This window comes from Diadema antillarum, unplaced genomic scaffold (assembly GCF_040938485.1).
Source record: "Diadema antillarum isolate AM-2024a unplaced genomic scaffold, OU_Dant_1.0 seq00000648_RagTag, whole genome shotgun sequence".
In the NCBI taxonomy this organism is placed as follows: Eukaryota; Metazoa; Echinodermata; class Echinoidea; order Diadematoida; family Diadematidae; genus Diadema; species Diadema antillarum.
Window position 1 is genome coordinate 485,513 of NW_027271562.1, and position 25,240 is coordinate 510,752.

General features: G+C 40.4%; 1 protein-coding gene across 1 annotated transcript in view; it reads left to right on the forward strand.

The window, feature by feature from the left end:
• LOC139736452 (mediator of RNA polymerase II transcription subunit 12-like protein) overlaps positions 1-25,240 on the forward strand; it is a 93,134-nt gene that overhangs the window by 36,052 nt on the left and 31,842 nt on the right. The window contains exons 7-18 of the mRNA XM_071647202.1: positions 6,065-6,339; positions 6,828-6,938; positions 8,860-8,984; positions 9,822-10,092; positions 11,014-11,113; positions 11,782-11,918; positions 17,859-17,990; positions 18,596-18,725; positions 19,894-20,108; positions 20,459-21,181; positions 21,924-22,087; positions 24,899-25,007. Coding sequence (XP_071503303.1) covers positions 6,065-6,339; positions 6,828-6,938; positions 8,860-8,984; positions 9,822-10,092; positions 11,014-11,113; positions 11,782-11,918; positions 17,859-17,990; positions 18,596-18,725; positions 19,894-20,108; positions 20,459-21,181; positions 21,924-22,087; positions 24,899-25,007 — 2,492 coding nt within the window. The remainder of the gene's footprint in view (positions 1-6,064; positions 6,340-6,827; positions 6,939-8,859; positions 8,985-9,821; positions 10,093-11,013; positions 11,114-11,781; positions 11,919-17,858; positions 17,991-18,595; positions 18,726-19,893; positions 20,109-20,458; positions 21,182-21,923; positions 22,088-24,898; positions 25,008-25,240) is intronic.

Here is a 25,240-nt window from a genome sequence, read left to right on the forward strand (position 1 = left end):
TTTGGAATAACTGAAACATCCAAAAACAAAGTAAAACAAAGCAATCGTAATAAAGTGTGGGTCCCACACTTTATTAGAATTGCTCTTTTTTGGATATCTCAGCCATTTCAAAACCAGTTTTCATCAAATAAACGTTGAATTCCTCATAGAATTACTTGCTCTTTCATATTTCATAAGAGGTTTCTCATTATCTCACCTAAAAATGTTAGAAACCTGAAATTAGGTCTCAACCAAAACTGTACGTTCCCTTTAAAGTGAAGTAGTTTCTGCATTAGACGTGGGCAACATGAGTGGAAAGGGAAAACCTTGTTCATATTGAATATCATTATTATTCATGATTTATTAAGACTTGCAGCAGTGAAATTGCTGAATTTCTAATAATTGTATTTCAGGTTTAAATAATATTCTTCAATTAAAAATCAGAATGATGAAGGACCAGCAACAACTCGCGTAACATGTGGAAATTCACTATGCACACTTGATGGATTAGTTGGATGGCATGGAGGTTTGAATATTAGTATGCCCCGTGGTTCCTGTATTTGACTATTACAGCAGCTTCATTTGCCAGCATTTATACTGTATAATGGAACAGAGTGCCACTTCAAGTCATGCTCTTAAAAGAATAATAAAATGAAGAGAAATTATTAGGGTTCTTGGAAGAACTCACATTAATCATCTGTGGAAGATTGATGGTGCACACCTGAGCAGAAAATACAGCCTGCATCACATACATTTCTGAACTCCTGAAAGGACTAGTTCACCTTTATAGACATGTATGTTGAGTGAATGCAGCAATATTAGTAGAACACATCAGTGAGAGTTTGAGCAAAATCGGACAATCCATTTAAAAGTTATGAATTTTTGAAGTTTCTGCTCAGTCACGGCTGGATGAAAAGACTACTATAGCTTGTGATGTCACATGAGTACAATGATATAAAGAAAGAATAAAGAAAATTCAACATATTTCCATTTTTCTCGCATAACAAAAGAACACTCGACTTCTCTCTTTCAGAAGGCAGGGGTAATAATATTACCTTTAATATACGTCAGCAGCAAGTCGAAGAAATGTGTACTTTATTCAAAAAGTAAAGTTTTGTGAAATTCCTTATATAGTTGTACGCATGTGACATCATACACTGTAGTAGTCTTCTCTTCCAGCAGTGACTGCGCAGGTACTTAAAATATTCGTAACTTTTGAACGGATTGTCCAATTTTCCTCAAACTTTCACTGATGCCTTCTACTAATATTGCTGCATTCTCTCAATCCTTATGTATATGAAGGTGGACTTGTCCTTTAAGGCTACCTGTCTGGAGTGCTGATCAAACATTTTTCATCAGTGCACTGGATGGTCACCGAAACATTATAGAAGATGAGAATTCATGGGGAAAGATGGGACTGCACAAAGAAATCTTAGTATGTTGAATGAAATTATTGTGTGCAAACACCTATAAAGTAGAATAGTTGATTGATAGAGGAAATTTCCACACTTTTGCATTCTCTGACTGTATATTGCACGCAGAAACATCAATTAGGATACTGTAAAACATGATATATTCGCGGCATGAATTTTTCGTGAATTGGAGCCAACGGCCTTTTTTTCGGCATGAAAATTTTGCAAACTGCCTCTTGCATTCAGTGCATATAAAGTAGACAAGAACTTTCACATGCATTTTAATTTCGCGAATCTTGGCGCTCGCGAAATTCACGAAATTAAAATGCAGACGAATATTCCTCGTTTTACAGTAACAAGCTTGATGTAACTTGCACTTGACAGCAATGGAGGAAGATTATTAGAACTTCACTGTAGGAATGGCTACCCAGTATTCATATTCATCATCAAAGACACTACAGTACTGTTTCCTAATGTCAATGTAGGATTATCCCCCTCAATGGTGTGACATCACACATGAACACCATCCTCCACAAATTTTGCCAACACTCAGGCAATATGCAGGCATTGTGTATGTACAATCATACTGCGAATTGCTAATTACTGCCAGGTCTACAGTTTTTAGGATTGGGAGGGGTAGAAAAATCAAGGAGGTGGCCAGAGCTGTGATTGCGATGGTTAATTGCCATCAGGAGTGCTTTTTAAGTTTTTAATGCGAGTCTATAGTCCAAAAGATGGATAAGGGGACTTGTTGTGATCACTGTAGTACAGCTATCTATAGATAGGTTAAACCAGAAACCTTCACAGCATGAAACTATTGTGAATTGGAGCCGATGGCCTTTCTTGCAGGCTGTCGCCACTGGCTTTCAATGCATGGTATAAACAAACACTTGTGTTCATTTTACTTGGTGCGAATATTGGCTCCTTGTGAAATTTCCGAAAGTTTCATGCACGTGAAAATTTCTGGTATTAGTCATCCACTACATTTCCCTTCCGAGTGACTTTAAAAGCCATCTGTCTAGCAAACACAAAATTGCACATAAATGAACTCTTCATCATGTGACCAGGGTGGTCATGATTTCAATCTCTCCATCTAGGATGCCACACGTCATAGCTTTATTCACACTCCTCTAAATTTCATGATGTTTATGTGATCCTGCTCAGTTTGATGTCACTTAAAGTGACTTCATTTTTTCACTTAAAAAAAAATTTAAAAAACACCGCCATATGGCTTTTTGTGCTTAAGTACATGTAGAAGTTGCTTAATTGCCTGTGAGCCAATGATTTTTCTATTGTGCAGCGTGAATCATATTTGACGTCGGTCAAACATTCACACAGTGTGTAGAGTCCACAATTGTTATCATGTTTCAGTCTCAGTCAAGATGATACACAATGTACAGTGCACACATATAATGTACCCTCAAGATTCTTAAGTCTACAACCTGTATGATTGCAGACATATGGTAGTCTAGACTCAATGACACAAACATTAAAGGCATTATTTACCATTTGCAGATGAAACAAAAACCCAGCTTTGGTGCTTCAAAATAGTTCCAAAATGTGAGGTAGGGATAGAAACAACCAATGTAAAAATATTCATCAGTATAATCAATATAAAAGTATTGCTAAATATAAACAAAATCTCAACAATAGTTATAATAAAATTGAATAAACCATCTGCAGAACTTTAAGGTTTACTGAGAAAAATAGTGATACAGTGTATCTTCATACATTTTAGGCTTTATTGCAAAATTTTTATATGGTAGGATGTTTTGTGATACTACTGACCTATACATATGCATAAAATGTGATAACTTTAATATCTTTAAAATCACTGCTCCCTGTGGTAAACAATACCTTTTAAGGGATGGTACAGTATTGGTGGAGGCAAGGATCGGGCTTTAACTTTTTGCAAGATACGAAGAAATCACTTATGAAATAGTGCAGAGCACACCATTCTAAGACATGTTCAAAGTTTATGTGATGAAAATCGGTTTTGGAATGGCTGAGACATCCAAAAACAAAGTAAAATAAAGTGATCGTAATAAAAGCTGGGTCCCACCTTTTATTAGGATTACTCTGTTTTGGGTATCTCAGCCATTTCAAAACCAATTTTCATCAAATAACGTTGAATGCCTCTTGGAATTACATAATCTTTCATATTTCATAGGAGGTTTCTCATTATCTCACCCAAAACTGTTAGAAACCTGAAGTTCGGCCTCAACCAAAACTATACGATCCTTTTATGATGTGGTGATTACTCCTGCTGTGTGCATGTGAGGTGGTTTGTCAGCAGTGTTTAGACTAAAATAAAACAAAAACAAAAACAAACAGGCTTTGTTGAGTCAGGTGGATTTTGCTGGGTGTAAATGTTGCTGGCTATTTGGCTTTCATTAAAGATAAAGAAAAATAGCAAAACAGTTATTAGGAATTACAACTCATTTCAATATGCAAGGCAGCCTGGAACTTTTGTATTTACTCTTTCTATATACTAGTATTGAGGTAACTGTGCTTATGTAGTTGTAAGCGATAGATTCCATTACTGCAAAAATTAAGGAACAAAATATTGCATAGTCTGGGTCAACCAATATGAGAGCAAGTGTTCAAATAATTGGTAGAGAGCATCTGAGAGTTTATCTAATACACAAATACCAGGTAGTGAATGGTAAGGAGTGTGATGGTACAAGATTTTGCACGAGGTGAAAGATAGAGGCACTCTATTCAACGATGCGAAGGCAAGTTGGAATAGTGCACCTCATATTTCACCGAGTGCGAAATCTTGTTCCATTGCACAAGTAAAGCCCATACACTATTTGTTTTATACAACACCTCGGACGTCAAGATTCTTGAATTTTAGCACAGAAATGGCAACCATTTTTGTGAATGGCGAATGAGAAGCTGTACATACAGTCACAGTATGGGTATGACATACACCAGGGCTCGACACTAACGGTGGCCCGGTGGCCCGGGGCCACCAAAAATGAAAGTCGGGCCACCAAATTTTAAAAAAGGGCAAATTTGGTGGCCCACTTTGGGCCACCAAAATTTTTTTAAAAGTATGTCAATAAATTCATAACTTTTTGTGCCGGAAATTAGCAGTTAAATTTGTTTAAAGGATGGATGAAAAGGACTGATTGAGTGCCTGAGAGTGAGTGTTGCAAGTTTGTTGAAGTTTTTTTATGAGTAGATATGTCCAACTTCTAATTCTTTTTATCATAAAACTTAAATATTTGACTTATCTAAAAAAAGGACTTTTTTATTATTTTTTTTTTCGGGACACCAAATTTTTCTCTCGGGCCACCAAAAATTTGAAATTTCGGATTTTGGTGGCCCCATCGGGGCACCAAACAAAAAAGTTAGTGTCGAGCCATGCATACACTGTGTAGCAAAATGCCTCCAAAATGTCTTCAGCAGAGCAGGTAGAGAAATGTGGCATTTACAGAAAGGTGACATAACTGTATGTTTTGTATGCACCACCTCTACCGATTAAACGGAAACAAAAAGATGATAACTAAAAGATAGAAAATGTGTGTTGCTACACACACAACATCGCATTCCCATTGCCAAAATACAGCTTTCTTTTTCAGATATCTTCTAAATGCTGCAGTTTACTTATAGTATTAAACTCATGAACATTCACGCATGTGATTGCTTTAACAGCACAGATGACTGGTAGTGTGACATACTTGTAGTTCTGAGACATTTCCATCATATGAAAAGTGTAAGATACAGCAAAAATTATTTCATAGGGTTTTCCAGCTGTCTGTGAGATAACCCTATTGAATTTTAAACAATGCCTCACACAGATGTGAATTTTCATTTAACATGTCTTCCAGTGGTAGTGTTACCACACACTTCAGACCAGATGTAACAGCACAAAATGATATATGATTTAAAGTGAACACAATTCATTATAGTGGGTAGTTTCCCTTGTCATGAAGTGTCTTTTTAACAAACAAAAGACAGGATTTACGTACAGATGGCAAAAACATAAAGTATACAAAGTACAGCAGTCCCCAGTGATACTTATACCTGGGCATAAATGTATCATATTTTTATTACGATCGTGCTGATGTACACAGCAAATATACATGTATTGAGGTGACTTAATACAGTCCTAGATAATCCTGAAATGTATATGATCCGGTGGAAGTCTGCTGGATAAGTGATCCAAAAATGCTTGACTGCTGTTGACCCACAGGCGGAATAAACAAAAATATACCCCACAAAAATCCCAGAAATGCTTGACAAATTGCTGTCAGAGTCTGAGATTGTGATCATCTGCTATAATATGTACACAGGAGAGTAACTTTACCAAGTCCAGGAATAAAGTCATAAGTAGACTGATGATGGCATTGTTCATTACAACTGTGTGTTTCTTTATGTTGCTTTTTTCTGATGACCTTTGTCTTCTCATGCGCAGAACGTAACACCAACTAGCCTGCTGCAAAACCAGAAATTTTCATGTGCGTGAAATTTTCGTGAATTTTGTGAGGAGCTAACATTTGGAAAAGTAAACTGCACAGGAAAGGTTTTGTCTACACAAAGCTTTGAATGCCAATGGCAATTCCCCAAAGTTTCATGTGATGAAAAAGGCAGCTGCTCCCAGTTCGAGTCAAGTTTCATGCCTCAAATGCTTCTGGTTTTACAGTATTCCCTGGTTCTCTTTTCAGATTGGTGCCAGCACATCACCAAGTTCCTGAAATCTCAGCTGGATAAGATCGTCGAGTACAACAACACGGCCTCCCTGGTCTCCGCATCGCAGTCCTCGTCGATGAACCCCACCTCGTCGTCGGCCACCTCGGCCGCGACTTCCCTTGGCGGGATGGGGTCGATGGGGATGGGGTCGGGGACCATGGGGGGCAGCGCTTTCGCCCGCAACACGGAGCTGGAGAAGTGCGTCAAACTCTGGCAGTACACAACCAAGCTGGCGAGGTACCTCTATCAGGTGAGAAACAGTCTGAATTCCCCTTACCCGTGCCTCCCCCCCCCCCCCCCATCAACAAAGGATATCACCTCTTCTCTTCTTGAAGCTCAAACACATTGAACATGTTAACCCGTTGAAGACAAGACCCGAGTGTTCTTGGGCAGGTGTTCATGAGGATTGTGTGTTGCAGCAAAATCAACTCATGCTCAACAGATTATCATGAACATTGACTCCTCATCTATACATTTACAGCTCCCTCATCAATTTCAGCTTGACATCTTCTTCAATATATGTGCTGATGGGCTATGTTTTTTAAAACTGTAATTTGTAAGCAGTCATAAATATGAAGGATTTGTGTTTTCATCCTGTTACAGACTAGTCCCAAGTATGCTCAGGGAGGTGTGTCGTTGAAATGCGTGTTGTAGCAAACTCAACTCGTCCTCAACGGGTTAAGTGAAGAAATCATGTACGGAAAGACTTGCATATGTTTTTTTGGTTTCTGTCTCCAGGAGGGAATGCTGGAGTGTCATGATTACCTCTCCTGGTTGGTAGACACTCTTGAGAAGGTTAAGTCCAACGATGACAGCACCCTGCGGTTTCTGCTCCCCTTCGTCGTACAGGTCAGCCAGCCTTTCCTCTATCATTTCAGACATGTATCAGGAGCGATGTTGTGAAGTGCTTATTGTAAAATTACCACTCCAGGGTCTCATTTCATAAAACTTGCTATCAGTAACAACTACCACATTTCTATGACAAATTTGCTCTCAGCCAGTCAGATGCAAGGATTTCATTAGCTTACAACAACTATTGAAACTTGTTGTTTTGTGAAGCGGGGCTCTGATGTGCTGCCGAGACACCAGTCTTTATCTTTTATTGATGGTGAATTCTGTAATCTGATTGGTCAATTAACCATGCAATATATCCTGTATTATACGAATGAGGTTATTGCCCTCGTCGCATTTCATGTTTTGCGTTGTTCATGTTGTTCATCAAGTGCACATCACAGCTGCACACACTTGGAACTGTTACAATTTGCTACAAGCAGGCAGCTGCAGCACTGCAGTAGCACTGTATTGCAGCAGCTACACTATAATAAAGACTACAGAAAAAAGACAAGAAAGCACATTAAGTGATGGGTAGGCCAAAGTTTCTGAAATATGAATTAGGGGTTGAAGTTTTCATAGAAAATTGACCAATGAGATTACACTTAAAAGATAAAACCATTGCCCCCTGCTTGTTCATACGTAAAATATTTAAGGTCTGGTACCATATTATGAGAACAAGCAGGAGGTAACTGATGGTACTACCAAGATTATAAACTGTTTCTCGGAGGAGCCATTTGTGTAGTTAAATCCTATATGACTTGAGCAGCAAAAATTTGTTGAAGTTTTATCATCAGTATATTCACAACTACTAATGAATTAATGATGGATTTTTCTTAAGTTACTTGTTTCATTCTCATCGCTGTGTTTGTCTTGGTGTATAGTGTCGTTATTAAAGGTACTCTCGGTTCTCATTTTTGTTCACTTTGCAGTGTTATTGCTTGTTCATGTATATTTTATATGTAAGGGTGGTGTGCTTATGTGTATATCTTAAGATGGGATGGGAGGCTATAAAATATATGGGCAAATATTCTGGAAGGCTATAGAATGCTGTTTATTTTGTATCCCACAGAGGCAATACATTGAAAAGTGCAACAAACAAGGAATTTTAATTCTTACTGGTTATGAGGAACAATAAATGCTACATGCCTTAGCTGATTCTCTCTTTTTTGTTTGTCTTTAACTTTTTTTCATATTTAAGAGCATCTTTTAAAAAGGTACTTGTGCATGTAAAAACTCCTATTTGCACACCCGCCCTCGTTTAGCGTGTTTTTGTTTTTGATGCCACTTAGTACATTATTGGCAAGATGTTTTCACTTGGGGAGCAGGCATGAAAATGCGTCTGTAATATTTTGATTTTGTGTGCAGCGCCGAGTTCGAGTTGCCAGGCACACAATTAATTAGTGAGTGTCTCAGCATGATGCATTAAATTCCAGTCAATTGTCTCCAGGCTGTAGTTGCACAGAAATGTTCCGTTCCCACCAGTGATGAGCATCTCAGATTTTTCCAACTCAAGTTTTCCCATCTTGCGATGACCCTAAATCAAATTTGACTCGGTGAGTCATCGTTTTCAAGCAAATATTTGCCTGCATTTGTTGGAAGGCCCCCCCCCCCCTCCTCCCACAGTAGCTGGAAAGTCTTAAAATTCCCTTTTAAAGAAAACAGTATTGAAGATGGAGAATGATTTGTTCCTGTGAAGTATTTCAGTCCCAGTTGTGTGCTGTAAGTAGTTGCCAAAATTATGATCTTGTTAAGATCTACATGTCAAATGAAATGAATATTTTTTTGGCAAAAATTCAAATAAGGCTATGCAATGCAGCCAATTTGTATAAACATGATGATATGGCATTATTACCATATATAATGAATTTGTTGCCTCCGTTTGTAAGGGCTTTACCTGTAAATCCTTTTGCTTCCTGCTGCCCCCTTCTTGCCTCAGTACCTGGAGGAGTTTGTCAAGAGTCAGATGCTCTCCCGTCGCCTGGCGTACGTCTGCGCTCGGCGCCTGACCACGATGTGTTCCGAATCCAGACCCCAGTCGCCTCACATGAACACGTCCAGCAAGTGAGTCCGTTGGTCTCTGTTTCCGCTCTCCACTCTTTCTCCTCCCCCCCCCCCCCCCCACATCTTTCATCTCTCTTCCCACATCTTCCATATTCTGCCGGTAATGCGGTAATTGATTGATATGATTGGCGTAGTAATGTGAGTGAGCAGCATCAAATCAAAGCAAAAACATGCTTGATTTCCAGTGTCACCTACTAAGAGAAAAAGAAGAAGAAATGTTACAATATCAACATAATTTTGAGTGGTTACAGCTAAGTGGCTTATCATTTGTAGGCCAAGAGTATTAGTTTTAATGTGGGCATTGCTGGTAACAAGCTGATTTTCTTCCCACAGCTTCCATATTCTGCCGGTAATTGATTGATATTATTGGAGTAGAAATGTGAGTAAGCAGCATCAAGTCAAAGCAACAGCATGCTTACTTTTCAGTGTCACCTACTAATAAAAAAAGGAACAATATTACAAAAGCAACACAATTTTGATTGGTCACGCCTAAGTGGCTTGAATCATTGGTGTGAAATTTAGAAAGAATAAAAGCAGAGAGAACTGTGCTGATTTTCAAACCCTTTTAGAAAACATTTCTGAAATTATTCCAAAAGCACAGTTGTATAAACCTTTGAATAACTGAATAGATGTTACTTTTTGTCTGATAAAAAATTCCCACAAGTATCACTTACAGCACTTTGAATAACTTCGGTATAAAAAGGTAAGCAAAACCAATCAGGATTTCCGAGTCCAACTCTTTGTCACACAGATAACTCTTTATCTGTATTTTCTTTCTTTGTCTTCTCTTTTTGTATTCCTTTGAAATATGCTTGAAACACATTTGAAATACTCCAGTGTTCAGATGCCCTCGAGCACCCCACCCCATCACCAGAATGCCCTGGCCAGCATCCTGGCCGAGTTCCGCAGCTGCCCCCACCACCACTCTATCATCCTGGGGCTGAGCTGTATCCTCCAGGCCATCACTCTCCGCTGCCCCAGCGCCCTGGTATGGATCAACCTAGGGGAGAGCAAGAACTACAGCGTGCCCGGGTCCCCCCTGGACATCCTGCCCTGCCCTCCATCCCTCCTCCCGTTGCCAGGCAACATCCCCATGCAGAATCATCAGGTAGGTTATTTTAAAAGTATTGTTTACCATTTGGAGAAGTGATTTAAAAAAGTGTTTAATGAGTTATCACATTTGATGCATATGTATAGGTCAGTTGCATCACAAAACATCTTACCATATACAGATTTCACAGTAGAGCCTACAATATAATTAGATATCACTATTTTTCTCAATAAACCATAACTGTAGACGGTGTATTCCAGAAACAGTTTTGTCATAACTATTGTTCACATTTTGTTTTTAATACTTAACATCGATTGTACAGATTCAAATTTGTACAGTGGTTGTTTCTATCCCTAACTCACATTTTAAAAGTGTTTTGAAGCACTAAAGCTGGGTTTTTGTTTCATCTGCAAATGGTAAATAATGCCTTTAATGTCAGAGATGCTGAAGAGGTGCAGTGGTATGCTTTTAAGTACCCTTTAGCAGACGGCTCTAGATTCCAATCCAATTTTTGTTCTTCGGTATTGTCATCTAAAGTCAAATTATGTCATTTCCATCAACAAATAGATACTTCGCTCTTTTTTATTCTTTTTTTTTTTTTTGCAGACGTATGTAACAAAATGTTATCTGTTAAGATAGTTAATCCACGTTGCTTCTGTCTGTCCTGGAACATTGCTTGGTAGAATGTGAGTTGGCAGTTGTTCATCTATCTGCTAAAAATCTACAGGAGCAGGCTGAACAAAGAATTCTCTGTGCACAGTGCAAAGTCTGCATTGTAAATGACATCTTGACATTGCATCAAAAGGCCACTCCAAGAACATGTTATATACTTTGAACACAATGTCAAGTTATTAAAAGACACAGCCATCTGATCATAATCCCAAGTATGCGTAAGGATATCACAGCAGCTTTTACAGTGAGAAGAATAGATTTGCAAAGTTACCTTGCCAACGTACCAGCCAACTCTTTCTCCTGCAGATCCGAGCCAGTGTCCGTCAGTCTGAGAACCAGATCAAGATGAGGAGTCGGAGGGCAGAGGTCAGGTGGTCATCGGACAAGTGTCAGGAGTCGGCAAAAGGTCAGAGGGCAATGACCGCTCTTGTATCAACCTCTGGTTAGGGTTAGGATGAGGTCCAAAAAGAGTTGGTAGTAGTGTTACAAAATATTTATTTACCACTGTGAATCTACATGAGATTCCCCCACAGTATTTAGGTTTGGCAGGCTATGTGTGTGAACCAGTCTACACAAGTCTTTATTATGTTGCCCTGTGTAAATATATATTTTCTGTTGCTACTTAACAGAGAATTAGGTCTCAGAGTACAAGTTGGTATACATCAAGAAAAAGGGTGCATAATGAGCTGAAGTGTATGGTAATAACGTTGATACGGTTTCACCACAAGTGCAAAAATCTAAGACTTCTTTTTGTTTTTCTGTTGGCATGGTATGATAATTCATGGCAAATAGTGAAAAATATCCAGGTCCTTGGGGTAGAACCATAATGGATCAAACTACACATCCAAGTAAATACATACACAGCTGAATAATCGTGACTGTAGTTGACCATTACCAATCAGCTTGCGCTTTGATGCGCACTTGCTATTCGTGGTTTTCGAATGTGCCCCTGTTGGCGGTGAATCGATTCAAACGGGCATTATTCAGATTTCTCTCTCAATCTGTACAGTGAATATGCCTTTGTTTGGCATTTATTGATATTATTATGCATTATGTTGCATTTGTTATGGACAGGACACACCATCACCAGGGTTCTGCACACACTGGAAGTCCTGGATTGCCACTGCTTTGACCGCTGCGATGCTAGCAACTCTGTCGACGCCCTCTACAACAAAATTTTCCTCAGCAGCCAGAAGCAGGAATCACCTGAGGTGAGCATCAAGGGGTGTATATGTGCCGTTGATGTGGCAGATTACGAAGAGTGTCACTTTTGTTGTTGTTGTTGTTGTTGTTGTTGTTGTTGTTGTTGTTATTGTTGATGTCGTTGCTGTTACTGCTGCTGCTACTGATGTTGTTGTTGTTGTTGTTGTTGTTGTTGTTGTTGTTGTTGTTGTTGTTGCTGTTACTGCTGCTGCTGCTGTTGTTGGTGTTCATTTGACCAGGTAAAGACGAGATTATTGAAAGGAATGTTGTGGATTTGCATACCGACACATCTTGTCATTCAGTCATTGCTTGCATGAAATTAGGCACTTTGACTAGTTATTATTTGTGTGTATGTGTGTGTGCTTGTTTGTGGTTTAGGCATAGAAGTTATAAAACATGTACAGTATTCATCGCATAATCGGGACAGGTTGGGAGTAGTAAACACGGCCCCTTTAAGCAGGGTGCCCGATTTCGCGATTAGCACTCACCATACACTAACGACATACGACATGTACATGTAGTGCACACACACACACACATGCATACTGACGTACTGTACATGTACATGAATACACAGCCACGCTACCCCTCGGCGCGACCCTCTAGCTCTCCCTGCATTCTCGCAATGATGTAGAGTAATCGCAACCGGGTTCTTCTTCTGTCACCTCTCTTCGAACACAAAATATGTGGATTAAAAGCTAGCACTTTCTTAAACATTCATACAATTCTTGGACATGTAGGGCATTCCGTATAAATTCATATCCACAACCATGGGAAATGATTACCCAGAACTCAAAGTGTATGGCTGAGATTAAACAATGTACACAGCCTGAGCCGTGTGAGCGAGGCATGTTTTTTATTGGATGTGAGTAGGAATTGCAAGCCAGCACATGGCTTTGCTTATGTAGGGGAGAAGAATGTTCGCGAAAGCATGTCTTTGGCAATGGCATGGATACTTATACACAGCGCTTTCGTGGCTACGCATGTACGTGTACTGGATGGACGGAGGTCAAAACACACCAGTCCGAAGCTTGCTTTGTAAGTTCGATGTAAACAACAACTGATAGGGAATCTTTGAAATATTGTTGTGGTATTTTGGTAGATTTTTTGTGTAAAATATCAACAAAATCAAAGATCACTTGAAGAAAAATTGTCCCGTTTATCAGAGGTCTCCGCCCGATTATCCAGTGAAAATAACATGCATTGGAAATGTTTCTGGGAAGCGTATGTCATTTAAGCGAGGTTCCCGATTATCAGATGCCCGATTATGCGATGAATATTGTATTGGCCAAGCGTCTTCCTGATCTTTTATTGCTGTTTTCTGTCCTTATAGGGACATGTTTGGCTTAGTTTCCTATGAAGGATTAACCACATGCTGGTTCCCACTTTTCTGTTATATGTATTGAAATTACAAACAGCAAATGATTTGAGCCTCTTTAAAATTTTTAGGGGACTGTCTAAAACTAAGGTGCTTTCGAGCATTATGCAAGCATTTATACAAAGAGCGAAGTAATGAACAAAAGGAATTGGTTGGAATGGAGCTTAATTGTTGATCAGCATGACCACATGACCACATGAGGAAACCTGAAAAATGCAGGGGTGGTATTCTGTAAGCGCAATCCTTACTTCGATCCTAGGAGCGCGCGTAGGACAGAAAATAGGATACCCTTAGGACAGGCAAAATCGGTATTCTGTAAGCCTGTCCTAAGCCTATCCTAGGACAGTCGTTTTTGAATAATGAATATTAATGAGGAAAGACAGGACACGCCCGGCGCAGTATCTATAAGCCAATCATCTGGCTAATTTTACGCAATGCGCGCCCAAGATCTACATTGCTCAAACATGCGCTTCACTGTGCAAGGACTAAGGAGTTAAAAATGTATTGTCAGTCTAATTTTACAGTTAAGAATACAATTTAGATTAGCACGCACTTAGCCCACCATAATAAATGTGACCTTACGAGTTGCAGTAATTTGCATTTAAAGTTTTTGCAGAAATAAGCTCAAATTTTGAACTTTTGGAGGATGTTGGGGTAAACTGGGATATGATCACTGCATGCCAAACTTCGCCCTTAATGCAAAGTTATTATAAAATAATTATATAAGATTTTCTTAAATAGATGTAAAGAATGATAATAATAATAGATGCACACACACATGCGCTCACATTATTCTATGATCGATATGCTTATAATAATAATGTCTTGCTTACAGTTACTGTTTGTCCCACTTAAACCAAACCAATGTTCCACTTCTCCCAGGAAAAAAAAAAACAGTGATAACACAAATATGAGACTTATAGGAATATAGCGTAGCAACCCGTTATATGGCTAGCATCAAAAGTCTCTTGGTCCGATACATGTGTGCCCCATTCTAAATATCAGAAAGTGATTCGAGAAACTATAAAATCACAATTTTTGTCCCACTTAATTCACCCCGCTAGCTCTCCCCTATCTTTATGGTAGTATAGACTTACATGCAGGGCAATGATAACAGAATAAATAAAGGAGATTACTGATAGATTAGACAAAGATATAAACATGGAGCTACTATAGCTCCATGATATCCTTGTATACGGGTGCTGTTCGTTATGCCGAAGGTTCGCTATTCCGAAGGTTCGTTATTCCGAAGGTTCGTTAATCCAAAACACACAAATTCTCCATACCTAGAGGTCCGTTAATCCGAAAATGAAAAAGGGTTCGTTAATCCGAACATTTGTGACGTTATTTCGAAGGTTCGTTATTCCGAAGTTTTGTTAATTCGAAAATGAAATTCGGAATAACGAACCTTCGGAATAACGAATCTTCGGACTGGAAGAGCCTTCGAAATAACGAACCTTCGGAATAACGAGCTGTAACCGTATAAACACGTAAGTTCACTATATTATTTTTGGAAAAAAAATTTTAACCCATGCACATGGACTGTTAGGTCACCGGGTTGCGTCACACACTACGTACGTCTGAACAATAATGTGAGCGTATGGATCGTTGCGTTACTAGTACTTTATATGGCCGGCGGAACCGTGGGGGCCGTGGGGGCCGTGGGGGCACTTTTTGTGCACCATACAAACAAATACATAAGGTGTCATCACTTTGGGCCCCCACAGTTTTTTAAACCCGGAAGTACGTAAGTGGCTCCAAATAGAAATAGATCTTGAAGCGTGCGGAGCGCGGTAAGGTTATGTTTTTCCAATGTAGACCTTTTTTCTTTTCTTTTTTATTCGCTTGTCAGCTGAAGAAACCCAGAAATGAAAAGGGTGAGAGGAGCTGAGGACCTTTTTTTTTTTCATGTTAGCTCATGAAACCCGGAAGTAGGCCCCCACGCTTTTAAAAACGTTCCGACGGCCTTGCTTTATTCTTCACGCGACCTAGAAGCACACTGCGTACGTTTCTTTTTCTTTGGTTACTAGATCTTCATAGCAACGACTTCGAGGGTCACGTAATGTGGGCGGCGAAGGTAGGCTACTTGCACTGCGTCCGCATGACGTTCGGGCAGACGTTGAGCATAATAATAATGATAACAACAATAATGACAATAATAATGATAATAATGATAATAATAATAATAATAATATTAATAATGATAATAATAACAATGATAATACTAATAATGATCATAATTATCATCATTATTACAATATTAATTATAATTATGATAATAACTTTTGTTGTTATTGTGTACATAATGTACTTAACTACTTTTTATTAGCTCACCTGAGCCAAAGGCTCAAGTGAGCTATTGCGATCGCCCTTCGTCCGGCGTCCGTCGTGCGTCGTGCGTCGTGCGTCGTCCGTCGTCCGTCGTCCGTCGTCCGTCGTCCGTCGTGCGTCGTGCGTAAACTTTTTACATTTTCATCTTCTTCTTGAAAACCCCATGACTGATTTTCATCAAACTTGGCAGGTAGCATCCCTAGGGGGTTAGGAACTCAATTTGTTAAAATGGGCACCATGCCCCACCCAGGGGGCCCCCAGGGGGGCCCAAACCCCCCAAAATTAAGGAATCTGTAAAAATCTTCTTCTCTAGAACCAGAAGTGATAGAGCTAAGTTAATACTATGAGTTAGTACATTGATGACTGTAGTTTCAAGTTTGTTCATGGCAGAATCAGGGGTGCCCCCCTTGGGACCCAGGGGAGGGGGGTGGGGAAGGGTTCTAATGGGGCCTAAATTGTACATTTTCATCTTCTTCTTGAGAACTCCATGACCCATTTTCACCAAACTTGGCAGGTAGCATCCCTAGGGGGTTAGGAACTCCATTTGTTAAAATGGGCACCATGACCCACCCAGGGGGCCCCCAGGGGGCCCAAACCCCCAAAAATTAAGGAATCCGCAAAAATCTTCTTCTCTAGAACCAGAAGTGATAGAGCTAGGTTAATACTATGAGTTAGCACATTGATGACTGTAGTTTCAAGTTTGTTCATGGCAGAATCAGGGGTGCCCCCCTTGGGACCCAGGGGGGGGGGGGGGGGGGTGAGGAGGGGTCCTAATGGGGCCTAAATTGTACATTTTTATCTTCTTCTTGAGAACCCCATGACCCATTTTCACCAAACTTGGCAGGTAGCATCCCTAGGGGGTTAGGATCTCAATTTGTTAAAATGGGCACCATGCCCCGCCCAGGGGGCCCCCAGGGGGCCCAAACCCCCCAAATGAAGGAATCTTTAAAAATCTTCTCTAGAATCAGAAGTTATAGAGCTGAGATAATACTATGAGTGAGTACATTAATGACTGTAGTTTCAAGTTTGTTCATAGGAGATCCAGGGGTGCCCCTCTTGGGGGTAGGGGGGGGGGGGTGGTTGGAAGGGTCCAAATGGGGGCCTGAATTGTACATTTTCATCTTCTTCCTGAAAACCTCATGATGGTTTTTTGTCAAACTTGGCAGGTAGCATCCCTAGGTGGTCAGGATCTCAATTTATCAAACTGGGCCCCATGCCCCACCCAGAGGGCCCCAGGGGGCCCCAATTCCCCCAAATTAAGGAATCTTGAAAAAATTGGGCCCTTATTGTACATTTTCATCTTCCACTTGAGAATGCCTCATCAAATTTTGGTAGAGCTGTGAATAATTTAGATTAGTGACTGCGTGAAAGGTGAACTTGCGATACTCGGGTGAGCGCTAGACCCGCGGGTCTCTTGTTTATTTTGTGCCGAATAAAATGAAGTGTGAATTGAATTGAAAATGGCGAACAACAAACAAATAAACACATACCAGCTAGATAAAGAATACAATTGTTTCGAACATTATAGACTGCAGTTTTAGAATCCTAAGTATGAGAGGAACAGATAACTCTGTTATACGATTCATGTATTTATTTTCTTGTTTATGAACATACAAAATAAGAGACAGTGGGTCGTCAGTAGGTCTATATACGCAATAGCCCGGCATAATCGCCAGAGAAAGATTGCCTAGAGGCTATCCTTATTTTTGCTCCTAAACTTGATCCTACTTGTGCTTACAGAATACCACATGGAAGATGTCATTAACATCTAATTACATCTAATTAACATATCAAGTTACGCCCCTATCCTAAGCTGGGAGAGAAATAAGGATCCCTGACGTCACTATCCTATTTCTCCTCCTACGCGCGGTGTTACAGAATACCAAACGCGTATTTAGGAGCGAGAGCTGTCCTAGGATCCTTACAGAATACCACCCCAGGTTCATCAGCGATAGCGGAAGACCATTATATTCAGTGTATGCTCACATGATACATACCCACACACACACCCTCACATACTCAAATGTGGACGGTGCATTTACATTAGGCCAGACTACAAGGCCAAGACTGTGAACAGACTCAAACCAACCATTATAACTTGAACTAGCAGGCCAATAAGTTGTAGTGTAATGTGTGCAGATTGATATTATGTAAAGATTAGTATTCATTTGCGTCTTACCTCTGAGTGATCTACTCATCACACTTTTTATTCCTTCATTGTCATCCTTCCCTACATCAGCCTCTGCAGAGTGATGACCCCCTGGTGCTGTTGCTATGTCAGTGGGCCGTGAGCCCCGAAAGGACAAGCGAGCACCGGGCCCTCGTTGTCGCCCAACTCCTGGAAAAATATGTCATAGAGCTGGAGGCTGAGGTGAGTTGCCAGCTCTACAGAGAAGTGTATCGTAGAGTTTGAGGTGGGGGAGAACGGTCCCAGTGCTGAACAGACATATGTCTGATTTAGATTTGATCCGCAAATATATTCAGTGAAAAGTTGTCTTTTAGTGGTGCAATATCATTTGTTTGTTCGAGTACATACCCATGTCGTTCATACTCAGTGAACTGTATCAGAACGTCATGTTGGTGCTCTGTGTATTGCAGAGCAGTACTACTTTGGCCTTTTCCATCTACCCATAGTTTGTTTCCCCCTATGCGCATACATTGATTACACAAATGCCATTGTGTGAGGACACCAAGTAATGCAAGCTTCACTTAAGAGCAAAGTTTTGCTCTACATAAAAAAAAAAGAAAGCTAAGAAACCCTTTCCACAATTCAACCAGTGATTTGTTGGAATGACTGCTTTGGAGATACAATGTATGTTTTCACAAGAATTTTCACCAAGTAATTGCAGTTCAGGTGTATTTCAGTTGTCAACCTCACAATGAGTTTATTTCTGTTCACAATGGTGCCACGACCCTGTGTGGTGTCAGTCTCAAGAGACTGGTGTATGACCCGCTTCACACTGGATTTTTATGCAGAAAACGGCTGAAACAGAGGGAATGGAGGAGAAAGAGATGGCACCTGTCTCACCCATGCCCACCACATCAAACACGCACGTTTTCCAGAATCTCTTACAACATTTTCTGGACACACAGGCACCTGTCTTTGGTGAGAAATATTCCGCTTTAGAATTTGCAGAATTGTTTGCTCCCACATAGTAGCATTGAATAACTAGAAAAGCACTCCGAGAGTGCAGACCTCCGCCAAGCAGTTACTTTCCATCGATGATCTTGCTCTTCCATATGGAGATCAGTGATTTCCACCCACTGAAAAATTGCCCGAGATCCCCAATATAGAAGCCTTTGTTACGTCATAAACCCTCAGATGCACGGTGCGCCTCGCCCTAGCAGAAACTAGGGCACGCACTTTAGTGCACGCATGCAAACCTCAAATACGCCCAGCCTGAACTCCCAAGTTCATTGACCCTACCTGCCAAAATATCAAAAATCCTTCATAAATTCCCCCAAAATTCTCGGATCATTACCAAAAGTTAATCGTTTGTTACTTGTGTCATTCTCAACCTTTCCTACAAGTTTCATCCCAATCCATTCAATACCTTTTGAGTTATTTTGCGCACAGACAAACAAACGAACGAACGGACGAACGAACGAACGATCGTACAAATCAACGGTAACGAAAACATAACCTCCTCCCTTGGCGGAGGTAATAAGTCACTAACTATGAGAACGCAAGCAGTGACCAAGAAAGGAGCAGTATACAAATATTGTCTGCTTGGGATGGTTTATGCTGTAGTTGATGACGGGGCCTGAAGACCTCCAACGAATTTGTAAACTATATATGTTTCTTTTCGTATCTGTAGCAGTAAATATGCCTTAGGCTACATTTGTTGCCACATTTATGAGAATGTCAATTGAGGAATATTCCTTGTCTATTTTGTATGCTGCAAATTATAGTTATAATAACAGTAATAGTATGGTCTTCTGTATCCAGGGTAGCCTCTTCAGTGTTGCTACTGCTCTGTGAGAGAGCCGTGCTATCATCAGTACATGACGTGTCATGTCAAAAAAATAACAACAACAACAAGTGATTTAGCAAGTCACTCCAACCCAGTTGCTGTTACTGGAGAAAAGGTTTGGTATTTAAGAAAAAAGTGACCAAAGCTCTAAGATTGCATTCATTAGATCCATGTGAATTCTAATAGCAAGATTTAAAGGGGTTAGTACAGACAGGCAGCACTCATTTGCCAGAATTAGTCCTATTTGTCAACAGTAATGATGAGTTGTTTTGTGTCCATTTATTCCTGCATCAATTTCAGAAGAGAGTTCCTCGACAGATGACAGGAAAGCGTTTGCCAACCTGGTGCTACTCTTTGGTGAGCTGATCCGCTGCGAGGTGTTCTCCCACGATGCCTACATGTGCACCCTCATCTCCCGCGGCGACCTCGCGCCGAGCCCCGCCCCCGTGACGGGAGCCTTCATGGGTGCTCCCGGCAGCCAGCGGACAGATCGCGGAGGCGGGGAGAAAAACGAGGTATAGTGAAACCATCCAAGATTTCCCGAATTCAGAGTCAGATGTAGAGAGTGGCTTTATTCTTTTACCAGATATAGCAATCATTCATGGTATTTATTTAGTTTAGAGTATTAAGTCTTATTTGTTGATATTTTAAAACATTTTATTTGGCATCAAAACAGGAGTGATTAACAGGAAATCTGTTACAGATACCAATTGGGTGTACCTTTCAGTGTAGTATAAAAAGGCAACAATATGGGTATTTCGCTGAATGGTTGTGTGAGCGATGTAGACATGAAAGTGTGTCTTGCATATAGGGTTTAATCGGAGAATAAACTGACAAGTGCATTTGCATTGTCATCTCTGAAAAGGTAAAGGATGACAGCGAAGAGAAGCAAGATTCCTCTGATAATGAGGACTATGGTTACCTTGACGATAAGCCACCACCGGCTCCTGCACCTCCCCCTCGTAAGGAATCTGCATCATTTCAGGAGAAGTTTCTCGAGTCCATCCAGTCCAAGTCGGACTCGCAGTCGGACATCTCAGACGACGAGAAGGACAGCCCAATGGACGGGGAGAAGAGCGACGAGGAGAAGAAGTCGGAGGCCGAGTACCGATCACCGTCTCCAGAGGCGCCGCGCGTCAACCGACACCAGCTCTACGCCCTCCACTTCCCCATCCCGAACGAGGACGGCTCCAGCTACCACGAGAGCAACCAGCGTTCGGTGCTGCTGTACGGCTTTGGCCGTGCCCGCACCGAGGCGCGGCAACACACCAAACAGGTGCAGAAGGACCTCCTGCGGGTCCTGACCCACGGCGGTGGCAGGGGTGAAGGGTTAAAGGGCAAGAGGCTGTCCAAGTCTACCGAGGACCCCGCCGTCAGCAAGGAGGGGGCTCTGGAGAGGTTCCATGCGCTGTGTTACTTCGACCAGCACATTGTAGCAGGATCCTGTGCCAATGGGGTGTTGGACCAGGTGCATGCCTTCACACAGGGTAACAGGGACTCCCCTCCTACCTTTGACCAGGTGTCACTGGTGTTTGAACTGCTGGAGAACTCCCTGAACATCAATGGTCTGCTGGACTTTGCCGTCAAGGTTTGTTCATTTCTTGTCCATTTAATCCTTTCTATGCCAATGGGTCAAATGTATGCACAAATTTCACACACACACACACACACACACACACATGCACACACACACCTATGGACAAGAAATTAAAGTGGCATGCAGAGGGTTAGCTAACTCATCTTCATGCCAATTCAGTATTGTAGACCTGTTATGGCAGCCTCCTACTTCGAAGTTCCACCTTCTTACAGCAGCTGCTAGTGTGTTCTCTTTGCTCAAAGTGTGATGCTTCATATGACAACACCAATCATTTGATTTAGAATGGGTTTGTGCACAGATTTCAGGATTGATAGCATACAGACAAGAGATATGATGATGGGATAATTCCTGCACACCTTAAGAAAAAACTGCAGTAAACAGAATCTCTAACAAAATTTTGTGTCTCACCAGTCTTTGGTGTTTGTATGATTGCACTCTTTATTTCATTCAGTTCAGTGCAGTCTTACTTTATGAAATATTTTTAATTAACACATGCAATGGAAATACAAGGCTCATATGTACATAATATTTTGACCAAAACATCATGTGAATAATGCAAACGGAATTTAATCAATTGAAGACTAGTCCTGAGTATACTTTAGCAAATGTCTATGAGAAATGCATATTAAAGCAAAATCACCTTATCCTCAGTGGGTTAAACAAGTTCTCATGTCAGTCTGATGAGATTATCGTGTTTCTGTACGAGATGCTATCTTCTTTACTATTTGCGTAGCTGCTGTCCCAAATGAGTGGCGTGGATGCTGAACTGACGAGGAAGAAGTCTGCCCAGGCTGGTAGCTTCTGCACCAGTCTCTGTCTGATCATCGTGGCTGTCCTCCGCCGGTTCCAGGCCTGTCTCCTGGTCTTCCCGGAGCAGACGGCCATCGTCTTTGAGCTGTGAGCCCTCACTATCCTCTGCTATCATTTGTGACCACCCAGCTCAAAACCAACAACAAGTCACAGATTGAGATTTTCTGTAATCGACCAAAATAGATCATTTGGGTTTTAATTTCAATTCAGTTCACTTTATGGATGATCATAAAAACAGAAATATATGTAGTGTAAAATGTGTTGGGGAGTTCACAAAGAAAGCCAAAGGCTTGAGATAAATGTGATCCCCTTTGTATAGTTGACCAACACAGATTTTTAAAGTTTGTCTTACCTGGGAGAGTTATCTTTTCTCTACATACTGCCAAAATTTGGCAGCTAAAACAAAACCGATATCAAGATATTAACAATTTTTCTAGGCCATGTTTTTTGGACAGGTGCTGCTTTTCACTGGAAAATTGATACTTCTGCTCAGCATGCCTTAGTGACTCCAATCTTTAAATCCTCTTTTTCCCCTTTTCTGTGAAACTGCACCTCCCAAATTATGTTGTATTTGAATCATTTTTGTTTTTGGAATGGGTTAGGATGGTCCAATTTTGGCAAGTTAAATGTCATTTTGAAGCTTAGTGCTTATTCTTTTATACTATGTAGAAATGTGGAAATTCAAATTGGCCTACTTTTTGTTGGTTTCAAGCTGGGTGGTCACATTTACTCAAGATACCTATCATTCTATAGCTGTAGTGATGCAGCTCACTTATCAACTGTTCCTCCTTTTTTTATGCCTCCGCCACGAAGTGGTGCCGGAGGCATTATGTTTTCGGGTTGTCCGTCCGTCCGTCCTTCCGTCCGTCCGTCCTTCCGTCCGTCCGTAATGAATTTTGTGGACAAGGTAACTATCAAAACCTGTTGAGGTATCCTAATGAAACTTGGCATGTATGTGTATTAGGGGGTGAAGTTGTGCCTATCAACTTTTGGGTGCACATGCTCAAGGTCAAAGGTCAAAAGGTCAAGGTCAAATACATAAAATTTCACTATTTTCACCATATCTATTGAATGCCTGAAGATATTTTCTTGAAACTTAGTGTATACATGTATTACCCAATTAAGATTCTCTGGTGAAAGTTTGGGTCATGAGGTCAAAGGTCAAAGGTCAAAAGGTCAGGGTCAAATACATCAAATTTCACTATTTCCACCATATCTATTGAATGCCTGAAGATATTTTCTTGAAACTTAGTGTATACATGTATTACCCAATTAAGATTCTCTGGTGAAAGTTTGGGTCATGAGGTCAAAGGTCAAAGGTCAAAAGGTCAAGTAAGAATATTAAAACTTCTTTTTTTTTCTCCGTACCTTGGAAAATTGTTCAAGGTATCTTTATGGAATATATTATATACATGTACTGACTGGAAGTGATTATCTAGAGAATGTAGAGTTCATGGGGTCAAAGGTCAGGGGTCAAAGGTCAAGTGCAACACTTCAAAATTTTACTATTTCCTTCATATTTATGCAATGCCAGCAGGGTTATTTTTTTTTTTAACACTTGGTGTATGCATGTGTAACCTAATAGAAATTCTCTGGAAGTTTTTTTTTTCTTCTTTTTTTGCCTCAAAGGTCAAAAGGTCAAAGATCAAGTGAAAGTGCTGAACTAACTTTTTCCTCCATATCTCGGAAGTGGCTCAAGTTATCTTGAAACTTAGTACATATTATGTATGTCCTACCTGAAAGTGATTATCTTATGAATTTTAGGGTCAAGGGCCAGATGAAAATGGTAACAATTTACTATTCAATTCAGAAATTGCACTTTTTCTCCACACCTGTACCTTGAAAATTACTCAATGCCTAAATGTATGAATGGGTCAAAGTCAAGTTCAAGTCCTTAAATACCTAGATACATGCTCTCCTATTCATCCAATTAAACCTAGGTCAAGGAAGGTGAACATTCAACACATTTGTGACAAACTTGTCATTTCAATATTTTGCCAATTTTGTGAAAATGTAATCACACATTGTCCACATGTACTACATGTATCTAGACCTATTGGGAAAATCATGCATTATGGCGGAGGCATACCAGTCGCCAGAGCGACATTTCTAGTTTAAATGATTGATTATTGGAACAAGCATTTCTCTCTCCTTTTGTCCAGAAAAGATGAAGTTTGATTCAGGATTTATTTCCTTAATTGAGGAATATCTGTTACAAGAAAAGTATGGGAAATACGCAAAATTTCCTATTCTGGCAAATTTTACTCCCGTGTGGTCCGATTTGTTCCACTTCAAGAATGGCAAGATATGATGCTGGAATGTGACATTCTTTCTGTTGTGTCAGTACACTATCAAGCGAGATCTTCCACAGATACTGTTATCCATTAAATTTTCTTGTGCACTCCTTGCAGTTTTGCAGAAGTTAGTCGAAATGACAAGCTGATTGGAAGTTTTCTCAAAGAAAGCATACCAGCTATTATTGTGTGGACAAAGCATTTAAATTGATCCTACAAATGTTTGACATTTCTTGTTATTTAATTTCTGTGTTATTTTTCCTGTTCCTTTTATGGGGTGGGGGTAAAAAGCACAATAATGTGCATGTCAGAGTGCTATAATGCTGCTATGTGGTTGAGATATGGAATTTTCTCTACACGTCAAACATCTTTGAAGTGAACTGTAGTGTTGTACAGTTTCCGAAATTGGCAATTTTGTGTGTCCTCCGATCTTAATAAGGTGATTTGAGGCCCTTGCCGCCGTAAACTCATCATTGCAATCTGTCATGTTGTTAGCCAGAGTGCATGCATGACAGGAACGGCCTATGATTTGAACATGTGACCATTTCACCTCCATTTATATGTTTGTTTGTTTTTTCTCCCCAATGCAATGTTATGTTTGCAGGTTGTGCGGGGTTGTGAAACATGTGAGCAACGTCACCAACTGCACATCAGCGGAACGCTGCATCCTGGCTTACCTCTATGATCTGTACACGTCATGCAGTCACTTGAAGGTAGGAGGCTCCCTCGTGTGACTCAAGACATGCAAAGTGTTGCAGATGAGACGTTTATGTCTGATCTAGTACTTTATGGCCTACACTCCTTCACCTTGCATCTCTCTTTGCAATGTCTCTGATTTTCTGTCTTTTATTCATGTTCTTTCCATCTTTCCCTTTGTTCTTTCCTTTTCTCATCCTTTTGGACCCAGTTTGCTCTTTTCCCATTCTCTGTTCAAATAATCATCTTC